The sequence below is a fragment of the Phyllostomus discolor genome, chromosome 2 (genome assembly GCF_004126475.2).
Source record: "Phyllostomus discolor isolate MPI-MPIP mPhyDis1 chromosome 2, mPhyDis1.pri.v3, whole genome shotgun sequence".
NCBI lineage: Eukaryota > Metazoa > Chordata > Mammalia > Chiroptera > Phyllostomidae > Phyllostomus > Phyllostomus discolor.
In genome coordinates this window covers 96,012,362-96,037,950 of record NC_040904.2, presented here as the reverse complement: position 1 = coordinate 96,037,950, position 25,589 = coordinate 96,012,362, and the positions used below count along the sequence as shown (strand labels likewise).

Below are 25,589 nucleotides of genomic sequence, written 5' to 3'. Positions count from 1 at the left end.
GACAGTTAGAAAGTAGGAATTCCTCCTCAGTTCTTCTGCTGACACAATTTATAATATTCTGGGATCTCTGAAAATCATCTCAAACCTTGCCTGTGGTTCTAAAGCTCCAGGTGGTATAAAACCACAGGTATATTCAAACAGGTAATTGGGAACTGGTCTTTGACTTATTATCTGTTTGTCCAGCTTATGTACATTTGTTTTTGTGACTTATTTGCTTAAAAATTAACATTGCTATGGATTGTTCTGAGTCAATGTAGATCTAGCCTTAGAGAAATAGGCATTTGTAATGCACAACCCAGCCTACTTGTGTAAATGTTTTAGCCATAGTATAAAGGATTCACATCCTGATGATATTAAGCAGGCGGCATGGTACAAGAGAAAGAGCACTGTTCTCAGAACTGTGTTCTCTGAATATTAATCTCAGTGACCCTAAATAAATGTGTAAACTATAAGTTTCAATGTTTCAGCTTTAAAATAGAAAAATTAAGCAAGAACTTCTGGGTGTTTTCCAGCTTTAACATTGTTCAATACATTTAATTACACATACTTCCTGATTTTCCTCCAATTTCTCTAATTTCATATGCGATCTTAATGGCTTGGAGGGTCAAAGTGTTTTTCTGACAAGTGGGGTAATAATATTTGCAGAGTTTATCCACAGGGTTATAGTGAAGATAAAATGTGTGTCACTCTATATTATGAACTGCAATGTGTGTACTTAATGAGTTATTATTGGATATTGCTATTTCTACTATTACTCTGGTTTCAGAAGACCCATGCTACCTCATTGTGCAACCAGCAGAGGGAGACAAGCCCAGATTATATTTCTTCTTGAAACATACAAACAGTTAATGTTAATGTGCACATATGTCCTTAACAATCAAAATGAGGTTCATATTATTGATAATTATGTCATTTGCTCAATGTTATATTTCCATATTGAAGTTATAAAGAGAAATGAGAGAAAGAGAAAACATAAGGAAAATATGGGAGAAAAATCTTGATTTTTGGGCTTAGTTGGTTACAGAACTCAACGACAGTGAGCATCCTGTGAACAATGTCATATTCCTGTGACAACTTCCTGAGCATGCCCATCTGGAGGTACAGTCTATTCAAGTACCAATTTAGGAACCAACCCAGAATTCTAAAAGTAGAATTTGCAAATTTTTGTGAAACTAGCTTCTTAACTCCACTTTCCCATTTTATCAGCCCAGCCTTTGAGGAAAAAAAAATAGAGAGAGGGGGGATTGTTTTCCCCTTCCTGTTTCTTCAGCTTTCACATCTAATTAATTGACAAGTCTCATCAGTCATCCTGCAAAATTCCTCTAAAAGTCTTTGCCCCTTTTCTCTTTTCACTGTCCTTGCCCTGTGGCCTGCTTTTATCACCTCTTGCCCATTCTATTTTTAAAACTTTATAACTGTCCTTTCCTGACTTTGACTTGTCCCAGTTCATCTCCACTTCATGGCCAGTTAGTTATTTTTTTAAACACTGGTCTGATTATGTCACTGGCTTACTGAAAACCTCTAAAAGTTCCACCTTGTATACAAAATAAAGCCAAACTCACCAGCATGCCTACCAAAACCCTCGCTGCCCACCCCCCTGCTCACAAAAACCATTCATTTTCCCATCTAACTTTTTCCCATCTCAACCCCCACATTCTTTTCTACAACTTTCTTCCACCACTAATATAAAGTCTCTAGAAAAGACTTCGTTTCTCCCCATTATTAGAAAACAGTGGTGTATATAACCAGTGATGTCTACCCCTTTTTCATGTCACCAGCAAACCTTTAAACTAGTTTCTCTATTTAATTTTTCATCTAACATTTAGTTTTTCACCGCCAAAATAATCTCCCTAAGATGTCAGTATCTCCCTTTACTGTCTAAAGTAGCCTTCTATGAAATGATGAGAAATGTAATTCTTCATGCAGGAATTTCAGTTTCTCAGTTATGCAGTTTCTCTTTCCAACCTTCTCTCCTCACCACCTGCTAATCAGGTAAGGCTTCCTCCATTTCCATTGCTTCAGATGTGTTCCTGTGGTTGTGTTTTCCATCCTTTGCATAAGATTTTGCCTTCCTCCATTGTCTTCTTTGCACATCTTCCAGGGATTACCTACTAAAATACCATTTACTTCAAGAAGCCTCTTTCTTAATTACTTCTTCTGAACTACCATTATGTTTTGGTTCTGCTCCTTGTTAATGTAGTCCTTAATCATGCACTGGCCCATCTTATGTTCTATTTCATGTGTATTCATCTTATATCTCCATCTTGTTTGTGACTGGGTCCCTGAAAATGAGTACTCTGAATTTTATTATTTTGTAGTACTGGTCAGTAACAGACAGGTTTGGGAATATGTGTTGATTAATTTTGGTTCTGCTCTCTAATGGAGAGCAGGTTTGAAAAGCCTGCCTTGTACAAAGATGATGTTTGGTCCCTCTCGAAGAGGGGCTTTCAATGACATACCCCTCATTAGATTGCATGAGGTCAGTGTGTCAATTTTATATCTTGTTTCCCCAGAGCTCAGTACAGTGCCTATCATATGATAGATCTCAAAAATATTGATTATTTTAATGAATTGGTTTATACATGGCAACATGACTGATGAGACACGTCTTTTGAATCCTCTTCCACTCATGTGGACAATGCTCCTACATTCATTATTAAAAGCAGAGAGGGCTAAAAATAAATAGGAAGCCACTTTTAAGCAGGCAAACTTCTGGGACCCTTTGAATAATATGATGTCCTAACAATAGATTTGCCCTGCAGCTCAATATTGTCAGTATACTCTTGAGAAAACATATTAGTGTTATTTACATGACTTACTGCCTCAATATATTTAAGTAAGTATTTTATTTAGATTTACCAGAGTAGTTATTGCCTGCTAAATAAATATAGATATATAAGAAAATATTTAGTAAAGTTTAGCAAGTAAATAGCATCTGCTCATCTTCTTAATCTGTAACAAAATACCTTATTTTAATAACATTTAATTAACATGTAAAAATATATCTTAAAGTGTAAGTGAAGTTATACTTGAGGAAAAGCACCAACTGGGACATACTTTTTCCTGACTATATGGTATAAATTATAGTCTATTTGGCATTCTGCCAGTTATTTTCTTTCCTTTTTTTATCTGCATCCAAGGACATGCTTATTGATTTTTAGAAAGAGGGAAAAGAAGAGAGAGAGAAAGAAAGGGGGAGAAAAAAATAGATGTGAGACAGAGAAACATCAATGGGTTGCTTCTGGCATGCATCTAGAGTGGGTATTGAACCTGCAACCCAGGTGCATGCCCTGACCAGGAATCTAACAGCAACTTTTACATTTATGGGAAGACACTCCAACCACCTGATCCACTCCAGCAAGGGTTTTGTTAGTTCTGATTTAATGAGTACTGGCTTTCTACAATTAAACACCAGAATTAAACTAGCACAGCAGAAAGAATGCTGGTATGTGGATAATGTGGATCACTTGTGAGAGAACACGAGTCTTCTGATCATGAGTAAGTCTAGTTTACTCAATTGTCTCTCCATTTCCATTGTTACCCCCAGTTCAAGCCTGTTGCCACTAGATGATGATGACTTCCTTTTGTCTCCTTGCTTCTACTATTGTCCTACTACAATCTATTCTCCATCTGGTATTTCAGGGCAATCTTTCTAAAATGTAAATTAGATTATGTCAATATCTTGCTTGAAATCTTTTACTTACCATTCAAGTCACTAAAATAAAATCTAAATTTCTTCCTTTGGAATCTTTTCATTTTAACCTTTCCTCAATTTCTAATGCCATCTGCTTTTTCCAACTACGTCCCACAACACAGAAACTCCATTTCAGGTGTATCATTTTTCTTTAGATTTCTGGTGTATGGCGTACCTATTTCTTCCTCAGGGCCTTTACATATGCCATTTCTTTTTTTCTGGAAAGGTCTTTTTGCAGATATTTGCATGGCTGCCTTCTTAGATTTCAAGGCATATATTACCCTTACTATACCTCCAGGACATTTTCTTTGTATCATACACATTTTTGTCAATAGCCTTTACTTTCCAAAATAATTTGAAGATGTATTTGCTTGCTTAGTGTCTACCTCAAGAATGTAGGTCCTATGAGAATAGAGTCTTGGTCTGTCTTAATTCACTACCATATCAATAAAAATATATTGAATAAATGAGTGAATCATAAACCTATTGGGCATATCAGTGTATGGAGTTGCATACCTGCCTCCACTCTTTCTCATTTCTCTGTGACCTATTTTTTGATTGTAGGAATCAAAGTCACTATCACAAGCACAAATAGAGGATATAATTGACTGATTACTTGTATTAGCATCTTGTTATAATGAGGATGCTGCTACTGCCATCTTTCCAGATGTTGCAGTGTTCTTCCCATATGTGAGGATCAAAAAGTACAGCAGCAATGCAGATTACTTAGCAATTGCCATCTCCTTGTACATAGTGGAAACGTGGGCAGTCTAGAAAAGAGGGATGTCAAAGGGACAATAAGTACGTGTTTGAGAAATAATAAAGCATATATATGAGAAAAAGTTTTCTGGTGTGGGAGGTCCCAAGCAGCAGCTCAAGAATCACAAAGATTTGGACAAAAAGGAAAAGAACTTGTGCCCGTGGACAACAATGTGGTGATTGTTTGGGGGAAGGAAATGTAAGGGGTATAAATGGTAACAGAAAAAATATAATAACATATAAACTAAAAAAGGAATCAGAAGGAGCTTTTGAGAACTTGGACAGATCTAAGCATTGGTACCTACCAAAACAGAATGACTGAACAAAAAAGCAGTACACCAGTGCAATAACAATGAATCAGTCACAAAGGCATGAACTGGAAGCACTTCATGAAAGAACAATTTTAATTGTGCAGACTATAGATTGAGTGTTTTACATCACTGAGGGTTCTCTAATAGTAAGGATTTGAATGATATTGGGTTGGCCAAAAATTCATTATTTTTTTTTCTATAAAATAAGACATATTTTTCATTTTCACCAATAACTTTATTGATTTGGATATTTTGAATATGTCAGTTATCCCCCAAACAGTATAATGTTGTTTGTTCTCAATTAACATTTCAATTTGATTGCTATCAACTTCAATTGGTTTACCTGACCATGGAGCATCATCCAGAGAGAAATCTCCAGCACAAAACTTTGCAAACCACTTTTTACACTTTCCATCAGTCACTGTACCTTCTCCGTACACTCACAAATCTTTTTTACATTTCAGTTGTGTTTTTACCTTTCTTGAAATAATAAAGCATAATATGCCAAAAATGTTGTGTATTTTTTCTCCATCTTCAATATTAAAATGGTTACACAAGACTCACCAATTTTGGTAAGTTTTTTTTCAATGCATGCTGATATGACAGCTGTCACAATACAATCTAATAAAATTGTGCTGAATGAGGTTAAAGATAACTAAGCACTACTAGAGCCATCTTGTGGGAAAAACCAGATGAATGTTTTGGCCAACCCAATATTTAACTGACTTGAAGCTGATTGATTTTGTTAGGCAGTGGGACACATGTAAATGAAGCTACTGTATTCTAAAGAGCCAAATTCCAAAGGAAATTCACATGAGATAGTGCCATACTTCTGACCATAAACTGAGATACTTGAACATTGTTAAATTGTGATGAAATCATTGAAAATGTCATAGCAGGAATTCTAAGGAGAAGTATTAACAATTATGCATTTCTAGTTCATTTGGAAACGCTAATACCAGTTATGAAAGTAGAGTACAGGAATGTCATTATTATGATTAAGACCTTACAAATATAAAAATATAGAGTGGTATATTAATAATATCATAAACATGTTTAGTATAAAATGCAAGCAATGTAGCTAAATTAGTTGTACATTCCAGGCTGTATCTGGATTTTCTATGAGCCCATTACCTTACAAAGCTAACAGAAGAATACCTTTCATGCTTCTTAGGGTGCTCTGACATTAGCCAGTTTTTGGTTTTCCTGCAGCATTTGTCCCTGGAGAGTTCCAAAATCTTCTAAAGCCTCTTTCAGAATGGCAGTATGTTATTTTAAAGTAGGAGCTAAGATCACTTTACTTGGGTGATGATGGCTATTTCACATGGCTAACAGCCATACTCGCCTCACAAATAACCTGAATGTATGTTCATTTTTGCCAGCCCTCTTGGAAGAATGTATCTAGTGGTTTAAAGAAAATTAGCTTGTATAAATTTCATTAACTCACCTGCTTGATTCTTTCTCTGTTTCCTAGGAAAGCAAGCAAAGGAATTAATACTGGACTGGATTTGGGAAGTGACTATTAGGATGAGATAAGTTACTCAAAATATAGTGACTGTTGGATTTATTAGAATTTACTAGGTCTTATGGAGAGGAGAGAAAACCAGAGTGATCCCATGAGGAACTAGAAAGAGGAAGGATTCTGAGAGAGCATAAAGTTGAAGTGGAAGTTGATACCCACAAACAGATTTATTATTTTTTAAATGATGAGATAGCCATGCAAATCGGCTTGGACATTCAATCATTTCTCTATCCTTATATATATCAACTGTAGAGTGTCCCTTTTGTGCCAAGTGTTAGGTTACAAAGTTGTATTTGAAGTGCCAGCTGGACATAAATGATAAATATTATAATTAACTTACATAATAAACTTCACAATTTTGAAATTGTCCAGAAATCCACTCTGAATTATGAGTATTTAAAAAATGTAGTCTTCTTTTTATGTCTTGCAGTGCACATAGTAAGTCAAACTAGTTCAATAAAAGTAGACAAGAAGTGGACTTTATTTAATGAAAGTATTTTTAAAAAATCCTTTAATTAGCCCTGGCTGTTGTGGCTCTGTGGATTGAGTGCTGGACTGAGAAGCAAAGGGTCATTGGTTTGATTCCCAGTCAGGGCACCTGCCTGGGTTGCCGGCCAGATCCCTGGTGGGGGGTGCGTGAAGGGCAATCACACATCAGTGTTTCTTTCTCCCTTCCCCTCTTTCTAAAAATAAATAAATCTTTTAAAAAAATATTTTAATTACATCCAATGATTTTTTAAGTATAACATGTACTTATGATCTTATTCTCTTAGGAATGTTAGGCATGTCTGTTACAATTCTGATTCCAATACCAATTAACTTAATACATCATTGTCCTCAGAATGATGGTAGAGACAAACTCCAGATCTGATTGCTTTGCTACAAATTCTGCATTCCTACTACTTTGGAAGGAATTATTTATTACTACTTCGGTAGGAATTAATTATTTTATACCTCAGTATGTTAGACTTCATTCTTTATCCTAGGATAAGACAAGTCCTCCTGGTAGCTGGAGATTAGCCAAAAAACCATGTGTACGCAATCTCCTACAAATAATATGCTACCACCCCACCATACTTTCTACTTGCCTTGGAAATCTTTCTTTCTTCATTCAAAATGTAGTCCACTAGTTACAAGAAGATGTTCATAATCTTGATATATCTTATCCCTCTCCTCAAAGTATCTAGTTCCCACTGGGGCTAGAGGGGAAAACCATTCATCTAGCATCATCAATGGAAATAGATGTTCTAGTAGCCCCAGTGATTTGTGTTTTTCTTTTCTTCCTCCAGACATTGGAGAAACACCACCCACCCAAAGAAGATATTAAATCTAAACCTTTGTCTAAGCCAACCTTTCATCTCTAAAAGCTCAGAAGAAACCTGCCGGGGATTTTCAAGCCTGCTGGCAGCAGTGGGTGGGGGTGGGTGCTCTTTTCCTGCAATCTTGGCAGAGAGTTATGTAATTTGCATCTCCACTTGGCACTCAAGCTAATTTTCCCACTGATATTGGGAACCACAAAATTTGGGCTTCTTAGCTCAACTAACCACTTAACCATTTTCTCCTGTGGCAAAATGGGTTCCAAGTTTTAACCATCTGAGTTACAAATGAGTGGTGGAACATCTTTGGCATATTATCTGGGAACTGTTTATCAGCCCCAACTTAGAATAGCTTGATTTGTATAAATGTAATGTATCCTACAAAGAAAAATTGACTCCACCGATCTTGAATTTTTGACAGTTCTGTTTCTAATCCTTCAAATTCTTTAAAAAAATAGGACTTCCTTTTTTTTTCTCTCATTATCTAAAAGATTGCATCTACCTTTTAAATTGATAAAATGCAGTGATAAATTCTTTGAATATGCTGGGGAGACAGGGCAGGTGTCAGCATAATAAGAACCTCCATATGGCTAGTATTCTGGTAGGTTTGAGAAGGATTCCTAAACATATTTCTTTTTTCCCCCAAATATCCTTGGCTAATCATTTGTATAAGTAAGAGTAGGGGCATAATACATTTGTATATGTATGTGTGCATTTGTGTATTTACTTACATGTAATTGAATATTTAGGGAAAGATATATAAAAAAAACAGAAGTATTTGTTGCTTCCAAAGAGGAGAAATGGATTGCCTAAAACAGGAATAGAAGAGATAACTACAATTTATTCTATAGAATTCTGTACCACGTCATACCTGCGCCATGTGAATATCTTAATTATCCAAATAAATAAAATTTAAAGATAAAACCAGAAGTTTTTGTCTGGCCACTCCCATTTTGTATCCTCAGCATCAGTCCTGAGGGAGATGTCTAATAAATAGTTTGAGACTCTCACATGAGTAACTAATAGGGTTATCCCCTTATGACCCTTATCACTAGGCTCAACTCTTTCAATAGAAGGAATAACAGAAAATACTAAGCTGTCATTTGCTGAAGTGCTGCGTGCAGCCTTAATGTCACCCTGTAAATGACAAGCTTTCTGATACAAGTCTCCTTCCTTGCATATGAACATTCTGAGAAGAAAGTGCCAGTAGAAACTTGGGTAGCATGCATGAGGTTTAAGCAATAATCCTTAATATACCATTCCTCACGTGTGAGACTGAGGGAGGGTTTCCTAAAGAGTGAGGTTGATTTAGGGATCAGGGATCAGCTGCTGAAGCCGGCACTTGGAAAAGACAAACCAACCATTCACACCCCAGACCACTCAATACCAGCATTGTCTCCAATCCATCTTTCATAAGGGGGATCCAAGAGGGGGAGGGGATCAGGGAAGAAGAGAAAATAAACGTTTCTAATCCTGTAAGAGAAAGTACAGGAGAGAAGAAAAAAGGAACACGATGTGAGCATGGAAAGTCAGTTCCCAGGAATATTTAGTTTTAAAATCAACTTTGGCTTTTAATCTTAGCCTCCACTGTCAAGTTTATTGTTTTACATTCCTCATGCCATCTTTCAGCACAGGCCCCCCTCCACCCCGCAAGCTTTCTTGCACTTCTCTCTTTCACTCCCTTCCTCTATGAAGGTTTGCCTTCTCTCCTTCCCATCTCCTTTTCCTTCTGTTCTCACCTCTCCCTCTCCTCTCCTGGACTTTCACTCCTGTTCTTTTATAGCTCCAGTCTCTCTCCTCCTCTCCTTTCTCTTGCACAGTATCTCCAAGCTCCATTCACTCTTCTTAAGGAAATCAGCCAGGCCTCAGATGGAGCTGTTGTCCTGACAACCTAAAGGTGCATCGGCCTTTCATTGAGCCTGGCTGCTGCTGAAGGGGGCAGTTGTGCAAAGCTAGGGGCCACGCCAAGGGGAGGGCGGAGGGGATGACGTGGAGGGGCTGCTGAGATCGGTGGGGGCAGGGGAGGTGCCGAGCAGAGAGAGGGAGGGACTGGATAGAGAAGCAGGAGAGGGGGAGGGGGAGACAGACTCTGGGCTGCTGCCGGTGCTGTGTGGGTTTCTTTACACTCCCTCGCTGCCTGCCCGCCTGGGAAAGTGGGTTACAGAGGGAAGGAGCTCAACTCAGACACTGGCAAAGGAGCATCCAGCCACAGATAGACCGGAGAACAGCTCCCTTTTGCAGTCTTCTCTTCATCTTTTTTAGAGGGTTTTATATTCGTACTCTCTCTCTCTCTTTTTAATTTTGTTCCTTTGACTTTTACCCCCAACCACCCTTGCTGGGGTTTTATGAGTGCTTTGTTAAGTCTTAGAGGGAAAAGAGGCTGCGCGAGGGAGAGGGAAAGAGAGAGGCAAAGTGGAAAGGACCACAAACTGCCCGAGCTGGTCTGTCTTTGCTGTTGATGAAAGCCCTCTGTTTGTAAGCCCCCCTCGGCTGAGCAGGGAGCACACGCACACCTTTCCAGAGTACACCAACCCGCACCGCGGCGTGGCCACCATGGTGGGCAGAGTTCAGCCAGATCGGAAACAGTTGCCGCTGGTCCTACTGAGATTGCTCTGCCTTCTCCCCACAGGACTGCCTGTTCGCAGCGTGGATTTTAATCGAGGCACGGACAACATCACCGTGAGGCAGGGGGACACGGCCATCCTCAGGTAGGGCTTTCGGGCAACTTTTCTACTGTGTGTGTGTATGTGTGTGTGTGATCTCTTTAAACTCCAGCATTTCATGCTGCAGGCGTGTGTATATTTGTGTGTATATGTCTGTGTGTATGTCTTTTACTCACTGGCCGAGGTACCTGCCAACAAATTTCAAGGGAATTCTGGTCCCTGTCAAGGACCAGCAGGGTTGGTTAAATTTCCTTTGGTTCTGAGGACCTTGTTTCTCTTACCAGGAAAGCGTAACTTGCCCTCTGCTATTAGTGACTTTTGGGTAGCATTTCTTGCTTTTGTAATTGAAGGTGCTTTGCACTTCAGAGTTTTGTTTGGGGTTCCTTAATTGAAAAAGAGTTGTTGAATTAGAGCTCTCAAAGAGTGGCACACAGTACTGCATTCGCCATTGTGTGTGTGTGTGTGTGTGTGTGTGTGTGTGTGTGTGAGGGAGAGAGAGAGAGAGAGAGAGAGAGAGAGAGAGAGAATAAGCAACTCAAGGCTCTCCTCTGCTCCAGCAGTAGTCTTATAGGAGACTTGCTGGAAGAATCTTCTAATTGACATCAAGGCAATAAATCAATCTTAGAACTTTGGTTGATTACTGAGCCTTTTTTGGAATGTGGATAGAAATCAACAAAAAGAATGAAGAGAATAACAAGAAGTAAAAAAAGAACTTGCCAAATTGCTGATATTTAAGAATAGGAGTGTTAAGCACAGAGGCTTGGGAAAGAATTAACCTGGCATAAAATGGATATTTCAAATTGATTACTGACCTCAAAGTCTTATCTCTATGCAGCTCTGCCAAACTCTGAAATATAATTTGAGATTGAAATTTGGAAAGGAAGAGTCCTAAGTCCTTGGTAGTTTGACCCCTAGAAGAGACAGTGAACTGGAGAAACTCAGATGGAACCTAACCATAATTCTATTTCTAAAAAGCTCCAAGCTTCTTTTCCTGTGTTTCTTTTCTTTCTAACCCTCCTACACCTACTGCACATACCCCTTGTCCTTTTTTTCTAGCTTTCCTTGAATTTCCATCAGGTTCTAACAAAAATTAAAACAGGAGAAGAATAAAAAACAATGAAAGAAAATGTTCTCCTTGGAGAGCCTTTAAAATCTCATTTCATTCAAATAAAATGACCCAGTGTCTGTTTGTCTATCTAGCTAATATTGCTTGTTGTGGCAATAAAAAAAAAAACAGTGTGCAATAGAAAATAAACCTCTAATCTGTGTGCAAGAAGCTGATAGTGCATAAACCCTGGGGCATCAGGGAGCAGTTCTGTAGCAGAGCTGCCTAGAGCAGCAAAGTTTTCTTTCCTTTTCTCAGAAATAAATTTGGTTGGCTGTCACAGTGTCCTGCTTTGGGATCTCTAGCCTTGTTAGAGAGGAGTGTGTGTGTGTGTGTGTGTGTTGTGCATACCATGTTGTGTGTATATGTGTGTTGCTGCAGATTGTAAAAACTAAGAAAATCCTGATGTGTGAGTACTCCTGTCTTCATTTCCTGAGCATTGGATGATTATGAATCCCAAAGATCCTACTATCCAAAGCAGATTTTCTTTTCTAGCTCTCCAGCCCTGTAAACCTGCATGTATGATTTATCCACATGGAGTAATAAGATTTATGGAGTAATTTATCCATTTGCAGAGGGATTTGGGCATGATGCAGATAATGTTTTTGCAAACATACAAGCATGTTGTCTCCCCTGCTAGCATTCATACTTCCTAACATCATTAACCCTTTATCAATAAAGCAGCCTATGAGAATTTATGCTACACCTAAAAATATTTTTCACTGATTATAAGATTGAGTGTGGGAGAAGTGAATAGTATGGATGTCTAAGATTTTGTTTAAATGTCCATGAACTTTGTAAGGCCTTTCTATATCAGCAACACCTATATCCTAAGCCACAGCTAGCAAAGATTTAGATAAGCATCTAAATGTTAATTCAGAAGAAAAGAGGTATTCTTATACTTGCATATACTATATGCATAGAAGTCTGTGTCTGTGAGAGACAGTGTCACTACATAAACGTCTGTATATAATATAGATGTTGTTTCTGGGTGTCTACAGCTCAAAAGAAATGGAAATCTTTAGCAACATACTTCAGTAAACATTACAGTGGAAATGGGCACAGTAAGAAAAAAGAATAAATATAGAAGCAGTTATTTCCTGGGAAATGGAAGATAGACTAATAGAGCATGCAAAGAAGGCACCTGTGAGAGTCCATTGCTTCCCCAGACCTCCCACCTAATGTGCCCTCATTTTTACTTCCCTTGCCTTGGATGAGGCTTTATTTCTAGCTTGGTGGAGCTTCATCAGAAGTAACTATAGAGAGAGTTTCCTTTGTTTTCTTAGCTGACCTTCTTCTCAATCTCTTTGACTGAATCCAGTAAACTTTGTGGGTCAGTTTCCTGGTGAAGAATGGTGCTCTTGGTTTCTACTTACAAGTCCAGCCTGGGAAAGGCTTGCTTCTACTTTAATTGTGACATTTTACTGAGAGCATGAGCTTCCAGGGGAGGAGAGGAAGGAGAACTTGATTCATTGGAAGCCACAGTAGATATTTGGCACTGTGAAACTGAAGTGACGAGAGGAAAAAAATCCTCCCTCAGTGAGTTTGTGGCCCTGAATAATCTGAAATGGCAACAGAAGACAAGGGTGGTTTGTAATTCTGGTGGTGCAATGACAGAAGTTTGGCTGACTGTCCTCAAAACATTTAGCTCTCCTGCCTTACTTTGGTGAAACAAGTGTTTCTTTTGCACATTGATGCTTGTTTGTGTATAACTATGATTACACACTTTCTGTATCTATGATTACAAACCACTTTTTGATGTAATATGCATCTTGTTAGTGAGGCACACACTAGTGTTGGGGTCTTGTTCTGGAATTTTCTTCTTTGGTCTGGGAGATATAGAATGAAGGTGACAAAATTAGATGGAAAGAAAGATACTCTCGTGCATGTAAACCTAACCCAGTTGTTTCCCAGAAAAGATTGTAGATCTTTATGAAGTCCTTTATGAGATTATTTAAGAGCTGAAGGAAACCACAATATCATCTTCCTTCTCCAAGGAAAAGAATCAAAGTGTGGTCCACAGACCAGTGGTGGCAGCAGCAGCACCTGGAGATACTTCCTAGGTCTACTGAACCAGAATTCCTGTTTGTGTTTGTATGTAGTGATGTATGTGACACACTTATTCACAGGATTTTATTTGTGGGGAAGTCATACGTGTTTTTTTCTGAACAAAGCCCACCTGCCTCACTGCCACCCTCCACAAGTGTAGAAGTTCATCAATGACTGGATGAGCTCTGGCACTGATCTTTCCAGCCCTCTGTTTTCGCACATAGGCCCCCATCGAGATTCACCTCTTGGTCAGTCTTGGTGGGTTGAAACCATGTAGCTTTCTTGATAAGTCAAGGGAAAGTAGAAATAGATAATGTCACAATCCAACCTTTAAAATGGAATTTTAACTGTCCCACTGAGTATATTTTCAGTATCACAGCATATGTCTCTAAAAGTAATTATAAAATACATGATCTCAATGTATCTGTTCATAAGGTAACTGTAAAAATTACAGATATGTATATAGCTGGATATACAACATAAATATATGATAAATGAGGGAACTGTTCATTATTGTGACTTTATTTTAAATTTGAGGTATTGATTATTTATTTTATAATTCTGACTCAATGTTAGTGGGATATTGTAATACATTTTATGGTGATAACATTTTTCCCACTTAGTATACCTATAATAAACTTAGCATCTAAGTTCAGGAAAGTTAAATTTTTAAGTTTTCAAAAATTTATGTCTTTTTTTCCCTATGTGTTCCTGCACTAAGGGACAAAAGGAGTATCAACACAAAAGATGTGATTAATTGACTGTAAAATGTAAAAATTGTATGAAAATTTCAAGGGGAAAAATGGTTTCCTTTTTATAAGGCATCTGGAACGCCTACATTCACTAAGCAAATGTCAACACTCAAACAAGCTCCCAAGACAATATGTGGTTTTCTGCCACTTATAATTCACTGTTTGGAAACAAACTTTGTGGTCATGGGGTCTATAGGAAGAGCTTATAACAATTATAAGTTTGTTATTTTATTTTTTTCTGTAAGTGAATCACTAAAGCCAATAAAAATTTATTGGTTATTACTGATACTTCAGAACCATTCATTGTCCATCAAACTCTTTATTAAATATATTTGGTACATAAAGGAGTCTGGCATACTACTGTGTATTGTGTAGGAATGTGGCTTATTATATACATGTTTTTAAAGGATGTTTACATCCCTGTGAATTATATTATGTGTTGTCATTTATGCCCTGAGGAAAGCAGCAGGCAAGTCTCATGTGACAAATGCACATTGTGATATTGTGTGTTTCTTTAAGTACAAAACACCGAAGTATGTGCGCACACACTTACACATACACGTACACTCCCCACATATTAAGGTGATTTTTCTGTTCTATGTAATTTGACTTTGAATGAATTATTTGTAGAATTGTGTTGCAAACAACCAAAAGTGACTCACTCGCCCACAAAATCAGTTGGTGAGGTTTAAACATTTGTGTTTCTTGAGGCTGGTTCCATATAATAGCAAACGTGGGCAAAAAATGATTAGTGCATTTTGCTTTGGTCTCAGAGCTCCACTTACAAATGTCTGTGACTCATGGGAGAGGAGGTTGCCCAAATGTGTTCTCCTGGCTGTCACTGTCATTCCCTGAGCCTTAGAGAGCCCTTCCCCTCAGGGCATTGTGTAGGGTTTACAGCCATTTGCCCTATTCTTATCTGAATGTCTTGCCCGTTAATTTGTAAGACTCAGAAGATACGGGTTCTAATTTTGGATCTATCCTTGCATACAACATGACTTTGAGCAAGTCTCTTAAATGTTTTGAGCTTTAGTTTAATTTATAAAGTGCTGAAACTATCTATTTTAGTTACTCTACAGGGTTGTTTAAGGAAGTTTATAAGAGGTAAAGTAGGAAAGTTTGTTGAATTGTAAACTGTTATGTAAGCATAAAGTATTAGCTGTTTTCCAATCATATGCAGCCAGTTGTTCAGACTATAGGCAGATTTTTTTTTTTAAATCAGTGTTTCTCAGTCTTGAAGGTGTATCAAATTTACATGGAGTGCTTGTTAAAACACAGGTTACTTGGCCCCTACTTTCACAGTTTCTCATTCAGTAGGTCTCTGGTAGGGTCTGAGATTTGCATTTCTAAGTTGTCCTCAGATGATGCTGATGCTGCAGGATTGGGCCACACTTGGAGAACCTCTGACCCCTACTACTGCTAGTGTGTTTTGGAGATGGGAGTCTTTAAGTGCAGTATAGTCACTTATTAATATCCAAAATCTCGAGGTCTATCCAAGACCTAATAAATCAGAATCTGCATTTAACAATATCTTCAGATGAATCATAAGCACATTAAAGGAGGAGAAGGACTTGCTTAAGACAATTTACAATCATGGCTGTACATTACAATCAAATTGGGACCTTAAAAATATTAAAGCCATACATTCTATACTCTCAGAAAATTCTGGTTTAATTAGTTTTAGGATAGGTCCTGGGCAATGGTATTTTTTAAATGATTCTGATATATACATATTGTTGAACACTACTGTTTTACTGGTAGAGGAATCTCTTTTAAAAACCATTTTTGGGGGGCAGCACTTAATACCCATGCAGTAAAAAATTGGAGTCATGTCGCACGGCTTGGTAAATATGTCAGCAGCAAAGATGTAAAAATTCAGTTGGGAGAGAGAAAAGAGATTGTCATAGATTCTTTTCTTTATCATATGATCTCCTAACTACAGTGTCATGGAAAATGGAGTGTCTTTATTTTAATATGATCTAATTTACATAGTATGTATTGAAATAACATTAGGCTTGATTTTAAGTTGATCGTCCTGTGTTCTGCCTTTCATTTATATTAGATAAGACACAAAACAGTGCTGATTTGTAATGCTGTCTCTAAGATAGAAAAGAGACAATATTTAGGTAAGAAAAATATCTTCAGTGTGAACTTATACAAACAGGATTAATTATGTGCACTTCTATTTTCATATACACAAATATATGATTTATAAGATAATAGTTACATGTCTGTGGTATTCATCTCAATTTTTACATGGTGATCAGTCTTTAGCTGAAACTTATAGACAAGTATTTGTGTCATAAGTAAAGACTTCCATCAACAATACAGTACATTCAGAATGCTCAACAAACACACAAAAGACCAAGATCTAAATAGATGGAAATAGTCTTATGTATTAAATGAAGATAACTGACAATTACCTGGCCTAGTACATAAGCTATTTTTATGATTTATTGAGATACTATGTTTGTAAGTGTTTTGTAAACTGTGAAATGGTATAAAATATAAGCTCTTAATGAGATTATTGTCATTATATTCACAGCAGGAAATAACTTTTAGAAAATTAGAAAATTTAATAAAATTAGCCTTTAATTTTTATTTCTTTGGTCAAGGTTGAGCATTTGCTCTAAGATGTTTATATCATTTTATTTCAAGTTCTTCAGAATCACATGTATCTTAGGATATAGTTGAACTTTTTAAAAAAAAATCAGGAATACAGGGCAAGTGAACACAGTTTTTGTAGTCAACTGTAATCAAAACATAATTTTGATTAATGAGTTATTAACCTTCACACGCAAAAAAGCTATGCTTTAGATTTTGTTAATTACACTAGGATAAACTTGTAGAAAATTTATAGTATGGAAAGGCCTTGGATATTAGGCAGTCTGCCATTTCATTTTAAAATGATATACTTGAGAAGAGAAAAATGTAATTGATTGTCCAAAGATTTTAGTGAACATTTGAGAACTAGAATGTGTATCTCCTAATTAGCATTCAGAACCCTGGAATGATCTTCCTGGTTTCCACGTTATCCTATGATGTGTTGTTTTTAACCCAAAATGATGCTAAAAATGTCTATCTCAGTCTTAGTCTCCCTTCCCTTCTTCTTATGTCTTCCCATCATTTTCCTCCCATCCTCTTGCCATCTCCCCTCTCTTTTCTTTTCTCCCCTTCTCTTTCTCTTCTATCCTCCTTTCTTTATCTACCTTTCATTTCTCTTCCTCTCCCTTTTTCTCCATCTCCTTTCTTGTCTCTCATCCCTGCAAATCAAAGCCGGACTTACCTGTGGAGGGCCATCTGGCTAGTGCAAGTCAAGAAGGAATTTGTAGGAAATGCTTCACTTTTCACATACGCATTCTCTGTAGTAACCAAGTGGGTTTTCTTTCCTTCATTTGCAGTCTCCACGTTATCCTCTCAGTCGTTTTTGTATTTGGCAGAACCTATGCAACATTTTTTATAAATATATTTCTTTTTGCTTCTGGTATTCTGCCTATTAGTCAGATTTTTTTATCTGAATTCTTAGCTTTTCCCCTACCCCTCCAGGCCTTTGCTTGGATTATTAAACTTTACCAACTTCTTATTATTACTCATGACCTGCTGCTTGGTTCTGTCTATTACTTGTTTTTCTTAGAGACCCTGATTATAGTAGCTGCAATGAGATTGCAGTTCAAGTCTCTGCTTTCAGTTGGCAGGTTATCTTTTGCACAAGCTCAAGGGTTACCCGATGTCTTATAGTCATCGTAGATTGTAGGTAGAATTCTTTGAGGAAGGTGCAGTTTTTTTCTAATTTGTACAAAATTTACTTCGAGCTAACAATTATCTGGTAATGTTAAGCTGAGAACTAGACAGAGATCCAGACAAGTCTCCTGGAATGGTGGAGGCACTGCGTGATAAGCCCTTCTGAAGATACCTGGGGAGTGCGGGTTCTGGTGTGGCGTGCAGAAAAGTTCTCATAAAGCTTTATTAGCAGGTGAGCGGTAGGGCCAAGGGAGGTCAAACATGTTACAACAAGAAAAGAGCAGAGCACAGTAAAGGAAAAAATAGGGCAGCAACTCTCAGAGAGCCCCACAGGGAGGTCTGTCAGATCAGAATAGAGTCTCAGTCATAAGGCTGAGACTCAGAGAAGGAACAGAATCCTTGGGACAAGAGCTGGCTGAAACAGGGCAGAGCTCTCAGGAATAAGGGACATACCCCCAAACATATTACTAAAATAGGTAGCTTGGTCAAGCATAAAGTGAAGCTTTGTATCAAAACTGTTGTAACCAAGTGTGGCATGGATATGAATCTCAGAGGACTGAGCTTCATCTTTTAAAACTCTTGCTATATAAATTCCAGGTCATAAAACCTGGTTCTGCTAGGTGGGGGAAAATGGAGGCAAAGGTCAGAAATGAAGCCAGAATTGGCACTACTTACCTCTCCCTGCCTTAGGTAACTTTACTTAATTATATCTTTAGTCTGCTTAGAACTTCCAAAACTCTGCATAATTAGCAAAACCATGAACCTGACTACCTCAGGCCTGTTGTTTTCTAATATCAATCTAGAAATGGGACCAGATCCTTCAAAGACTTATCATCATCCACAACATAAAGTCAAAGCTCCTTGTATCAGCTAACTCTTCACGACCTGCTACCTCATGGCATTCACTAATTCACAACCATTTACAGTTTCGGCTCCAGAACATGTGAATGTGTATGAACAACAGTGCGGGTTCTTACCTTTGTCTGCGTTGCTTTCTCTATCTAGAGCCTCCTTTCCTCTTTCTCACCTGACCCCCACTCACCAAACAGGTCAGTTACCTCCTTGCTATTCCAGATGCAGGTCTAGTTCTGGTACTATCTTATCCAGAAAAACCTTTCTTATTCTCATAGATTGGGCTAAGTACTGTACTTATTATTACAGATAGTCTCTTTTGTATTTATCTCCTAGCTTTATTGATATATAACTAATAAAATTTTATAAACTTTGAGTATACACACGCACACTTATATATATAGTCTGTCCAGAAGGTATCCAGCCATGTACTATGAAAAATAGATACATTTATAGAAGAAGATACAAGATACAAGAAACACTGTACACAGGACAATGATGCCTCAATCCCCTTCAAAGTAGGCACCATGGGACCTCACACAGTTCTCCCAGTCGCTATCAATTGCCCTGTCATATTTTCCTGAATCTCATCGACAGTCTAAAATCTCTTCCCTTTCAAAGGTGATTTTAGTTTTGAGAAAAGCAAGAAGTCACAGAGCACCAAATCTAGGCTGTAGGAGGGCTGAGTCACCTGGCTGATTTGATGTTTTGCCAGAAAACTCTGTCATCAGTTGCCCATAGCTGTGGCCTTCTGAATCATTTGAATAGTTTCTGTGGAGGAATGTTCAAGGTTAATGCAAAATTGGATGCAGATGTGTTGCTGTACTCGTTCAGTCATTTTGAACACAACGGCCACACAGTACACATGATCATTCAATGATTTCTACTGCCCCCACTGATTAGTACAGTGAAGTCATCATTGTTCACTCATGCATATTCTAATCTACTCTCCTTGGCTGCCAGGTTACATTGACGTGGTATAAACTGTTATTATTATATTAGCAATGGCTGGAGTTTTTCTGGGCAGATCTTGTATAGTGAAAACATTGCTACAATCAAGTTAATTAACACATTCATCACCTCAGATAGCAACCTTTTTTATATGTGGTAGAACAGCCAAAGTTCACTTTCCTAGCAAACTGAAGTGTACAACACATCATTATTAATTATAGTCAACCATGCTGTACATTATATCTCTATAATTATCCATCTTATGACTAAAAGTTTGTATGCTTTGACCAACATTTTCCCACTTTCACCACCCTTCAGACTCTGGCAGCTACCATCCTACTCTCTTTCTATGACTTCAACTTTTTTTAGATTCCACATATCAATGAGATTGTGCAGTATCTACCTTTCCCTATTTAGCTTTTTTTAAAATGTAGTATAATGCCTTCCATATTCATCTCCATTTTTGCAAATTACCTTATTTCCTCATTTCTTAAAAATGTTTTATTTATTTATTTTTAGAGAGATGGGAAGGGAGGGAGAAAGAGAAAGAGAGCAAACATCAATGTGTGGTTGCCTCTTGCGTGCCCCATATTTGGGAACCTGGCCTGCAACCTAGGCATGTGCCCTGACTGGGAATCAAACTGGTAACCCTTTGGTTTGCAGGCCTGCACTCAATCCACTAAACTCTACCAGCCAGGGCTCCTTATTATTTTTTAATTTGAGAATGTGTTTATTTTTTATTGTGTCTTCTAGTACTGTTGTGCCAATATTTTTCCCCTTTTCTCCTTTCCACTCAGCCCACCCCTTCTTCCCTCAGTCAGTCCCCACTCTGTTGTCCGTGTCCATGGATCATTCATACATGTTCTTTTCCTTATTTTTTTATATCTGAGTAATATTCCATTGTGTGTTTCTGTGCAGATAGATAGATAAAATAGAGATAAAATTTTCTTTATCCATTTGTCCATCAGTGAATACTTGGGTTGTTTTCATATCTTGGCTATTGTGAATAATGCTATAATGAACAGGAAGTGCAGCTATGTCTTTGTGATATGATTTTATTTCTCTCAGATACATACCTTGAAATGGGAGTGCTGAATCGTATCTATACCTCAATTTAGCATTTACTGCACTTTTAAAAATTCATATCCACTCTTGTCTTGCCTTAAATATATTATCATCTCTTCAAAGTCAAGCATCTCATCTACTTTACCTTTTCATCCCAGAATGTAGCTTACCGTATTTTTTGGATTATAAGACACACTTCTTTTTTTTTACCACATTTTTTGCTTCAAAAAATTTTTCCCTTATTGTCCTCCTCTAAAACCTAGGTGCGTCTTGGGTCTGTACCATAAGATGCACGTAGGTTTTAGAGGAGGAAAATAGGAAAAAAAAATTGAAGCAAAAAATGTGATTAAAAAGTGCATCATATAGTCTGAAAAATACGGTAGTTCCTATGGGTGCTCAGATATATATTTGCTCACTGAATTGAATAGAGTTAGTTGCACTGTAAATCAAGCAGGCCAGAAATTGGCTTATGAAAGAGGAAACAAATTGGAAGGAGACAGGGATGAAGCAAAATACGTTAGTGGTGAAATCAATCAGCACTGGAGTAATTGTGGTTGTGTGGTTGAAAAAGCGGGGAGGGGAATCATAAAATCATGGATTCTTTTCTGACCACTGGTGGCAGAAGGGGTTTGGCTAGCCCCACTTTCAAAATTTTCATTTCAGCTACTCTTTTCAAACACAGATCTTTAGAGAATGAGAAAGGCAAATCAGGGAATTTTAGGGGGATGTGAAAGTTTTAGTCACAGGTACCCAAACAAAATGTGCTCCATTCTCTAATAGATTAGCTTTTAACAAAACCAGGAGTCACTCAGTACACCTGAAGAGAGGCGGGTCCAGTGTCTGTGAAGACCTCAGCATCCCAGTTAGGTGTAAGAGAAGGATAACACCTTTTAGGAGCTAGAGAAGCTTTCTCCCTCTAGTGGTGGGTAATAAACTTTCAGGGACTAAGGGATTTAGGAGTTCTGTGAAGTGTTGATATTGTTGTAAAACAGATATATTCAAATAATCTGTTCTACTTTCTTGTGAAATAAGGCAAGGAGCAGCAGATTACTCTGACTCATTTGATTCAAAACAATTATTTGCACTGACCAATGATGCTTACCAGGGTTTTGTAGTGTAGAGCTCATGACCCATTCCTAGAGAATTTCAAACTTGAATGTACAGTGGACTTTGTAAAAATCCCAAGTTCCCTTCTGTATTCCTTGCCATAATGCACAGGGCATTGTTTATGTGAGATCAGAGGAAAATCCTGTAACTGAAGGAAAAAGCAACCCAACTTTTCATACAGTCATGCATTACTATTTATTCCATAGTGACTTTTTATGATGCATTTCCATATAGAAGTTCCACTTTGAAGTTATCTACAGTTAACGATATCCTTTGTAAAGCTGTGCTTTAGTCATGCTACTATTTGCCACACTTTTAGGGACAAAAGATAAATATGAAACTTATGCAGTTTAACACTAAGTCATGCATAGCCTACATGTGAAATGTTTACATGTGAAAGCATTGAGAAAATTAATTGGTTTCCTGATTTCTAATTTTTGTGCTGCTTCTGTTATACCTCATTCTAGCACATCTATATCAAGCCTGTTTATTTTATGGTGTTTGAGTCACATACAGTTGTGGAATTTTAGCTGATTTTCATCTTGAGATAACCAAAGTTTATTCTAATCTTATGCATGTTCATAATGTGATTATATGAGCATATCTTAAGATCAGCATTTTATATTAATGAATCATTAACTTGCCAGTTGAATATATTTTTGAGTCTATGACTTCTGTTCTATCATTTGAGACTCTAATATGATGAACTAGTATCTAACATCATCACCATGACAAGGAAATTCCTAAAGTCTCTGTGATATCACTAGATTAGATCAGCTTCAGGATTGAACACTAAGGAACTTGGGTGTTGTTCCCCCCCAAATTATTAACTGTATTAAGGCTGGAAATTACCTTCCACTGTTCTAACTCCAAGATGGGTTAAATTCTTACCTATCTCCTAAGCAAAGAGATGTTGGTCTGAGGAAGTGACATATTTTTGTATGTGGTTGAGTACATCAAAAGAAATGCATGATGTTATAAGTAGAGTGATGATATGCTCTAATTAAAAAAATAAGCTCCTATATTAACTTATTAGGGTCATGGCATAGGAAACTTAAAAATATTTTTGCATTGATGCCTTGGACCTTGTATAACAATAAAACAGAACTCAAAATCCAGTTCTTCACAAAATAAAATTATGTATTTATATAGAATCTACTATGATATATAAATGACTTATGAATATACTTAATTTATATTATGTGGATATGTTTGAACACAAGATTTTATTTTAATTTCTTCTACAAATGTTTATAATTATATGTCAAAGTAAAAGCATATATATGCTTTTTATTTTTTTAAAGATTTTATTTATTTTTTAGAGAGAGGGGATAGGAGGGAGAAAAAGAGGGAGAAAAACATTGATGTGTGAAATACCCATTGGCTGACTCTCACACACCCCAAACCAAGGACCTGGCTCACAACCAAGGCATGTGCCAGTACTGGGAATCAAACCAGCCACCTTTTGGTTCATGGGCCAGCACTCAAACTACTGAGCCACACCAGCCAGGGCAATGTGCTTTTTATGTGTACATGAAAATTATATACATGAAATATGAATGATAATATAATTGTGAATTTGGGTCCCAGCACACTTTATGGGGCCCTAATTAATTTGATGCATCAATTGTGGAGAAGTTAGTTTATTGCAGAAAACCAAATTTTCCAGGTAATCAAGGATGTGAACAGATACAATATGTAAGAAGCATCATGCAATGGCTTTCTTAAGTTATTTAAATTAATGTTTTATCTAATCATTATGCAAGTGTTAAAATAATTCTGTAAGGCAGTTCAGATGATGTTTCTTGTCTCCACTACATTTTGGTTATCATATAACCCCTAAAGAACAAAATAAAATCTTATAACATTTTTTTCTATTTGTATTTTAGGATAGGCACTAATGTTGTCTTCGCTAAATAGGAAATAACTTTTTTAAAAAAAGTAGAGCAAATAGTTTGTATTCATGACCTCAATTCTAGCCTGAATTTCTATTTTATTCATTCTAAGTCATAATATCTAGTGATTGTTAACAGGAATGTTTAATCAGGATAAGAGACAGGCCATTGGAAGAGAAGACTATGAATTTTAATTAAATTTCAATTTGTTTATCAAATAAAATGATCATAATTATGCTTTTATACCTTTTTCAATACTCAAGACCTAAGTCATGTGAAGAAACAGGTTCAGCTGTTATATTCATATCCATTATCCGTAAGGTACTAAGACAAATTGATAGCATGATTGAATAAGTACTGTTGCTAACATATGAAATCCTGTAGAAAACAGAAGGCATTTCACAATGTTGGTGGCATACAATATTCTCCTAGTTGTAAATAAAATGTGGAAACTAGTGCTAAGTTGACAACAACAACAAATGCCTAAGTACTAGAACATTTCAAAAAGCAAGCAGTGATCACTAGAAGACAACATGGGTTCTCTGGGAACAAATTATAACATGGTAATAGATTTCTTCAAAACAGCTGACATTTCAGACCTGAGGATCAGGGAAATGTCATTTACTCTGAGTGTTTGTAGTTTGACAAGTTTCTCCAGACATACTTATGAACAGATTTTGGGTCTATAATGGGCTAGATTTTGTTTTTTAGCTGAGTGTATAATTATACCAAAGAAATGCTGATTGATTGTGGTGAAGTATTCTCTTAGTTGGTGTTTGACCATATTCAATATTTGGATAAAAATATAGGAAGCTAACTTTTTACCATGTGCATGACACAAATAAATGAGGATTCTATTGGTTGACAGAATTATAAGGTAAAAATGAATGAAATATAAAGGACAAATTGCAACTTCATACAAAGAAGAATGTTATTCATATTTCTTAAGTACGTGTGTTTACACCATAACTCATTAGAAGGAAGGAAAAAAAAAGAGAGCAAGAAAAAACAAAATAAAGCAAAAAGTATGGGTGGTTTATAATTTAAATAGAACATAATTTTAATAAGTGAGTCAGATTGAATTATTTTGAAAATGGGCATTCAAATGGATATATGGCATAATGGAAATAACACACCGTCTGAGCCAGGAGTCACAGCTCCAAGTACCACCTCTGCCAATTAACAGCTTTGTTAAAATGGGCAAATCACTTATCCCTGTTGGGCTTCAGTCCTTTATTTACAAAAGGAGTATGATAATAATAATATTTATCTTTTCACCTCAGAAGGTTAGAGTAAAATAAGAAGGATATATATGATACATATAATTATATATAAATATATATACTATATATAATAAATATCATTTGCTACTGTGCCAGGTAGAACAGGTTTCCTTGCCAATAAGTAAATTTTTAGTAATTTTATATTTAAGGAGAGGCTAGGTAACCACTATTAGGAAATACTGTTTTTAGAAACAACCTTTATGTAGCAGAAGGTTGAAATAATTTCTCATATCTCTGCTACTACCAATAATCCATTAGTCTGTGATATTATGCATTTCCACTGTAGTTAATTTTTGTGTAATTTTTAATATTTTTGCTGGCATTCCATTATATCTTTGCTTATAAAGAATACCACTCAGAAATATGTTACCTAATTATTTTTTCAGTGGGTGTTAATATTCATACCTCTACTATTTTCTTCCCACTGGAGAATTTGCAAACTTGTGTAGAGAGAGGGGCTGTGATTTTTTTAAATGGTCTGTGTAGGCCTTTCATCTTTCTGTGCAGAACAATATCAAGACAAA

General features: G+C 36.8%; 1 protein-coding gene across 4 annotated transcripts in view; it reads left to right on the top strand.

Annotated features, from left to right (window-relative positions):
* The first annotated feature begins 9,648 nt into the window (after positions 1–9,648).
* The window catches only part of LOC114490454 (limbic system associated membrane protein), a 638,505-nt gene continuing 622,564 nt past the window's right edge, over positions 9,649–25,589 (top strand). For 3 of the 4 annotated variants that reach the window (XM_028504440.2, XM_028504439.2, XM_036018124.1), the window contains exon 1: positions 9,676–10,310. In XM_028504440.2, the coding sequence (XP_028360241.1) occupies positions 10,156–10,310 (155 nt within the window). In that variant the 5' untranslated portion in view covers positions 9,676–10,155. Of the gene's footprint in view, positions 10,311–25,589 lie in introns of all 4 variants that reach the window. The other variant, XM_028504441.1, reaches the window with a different exon arrangement.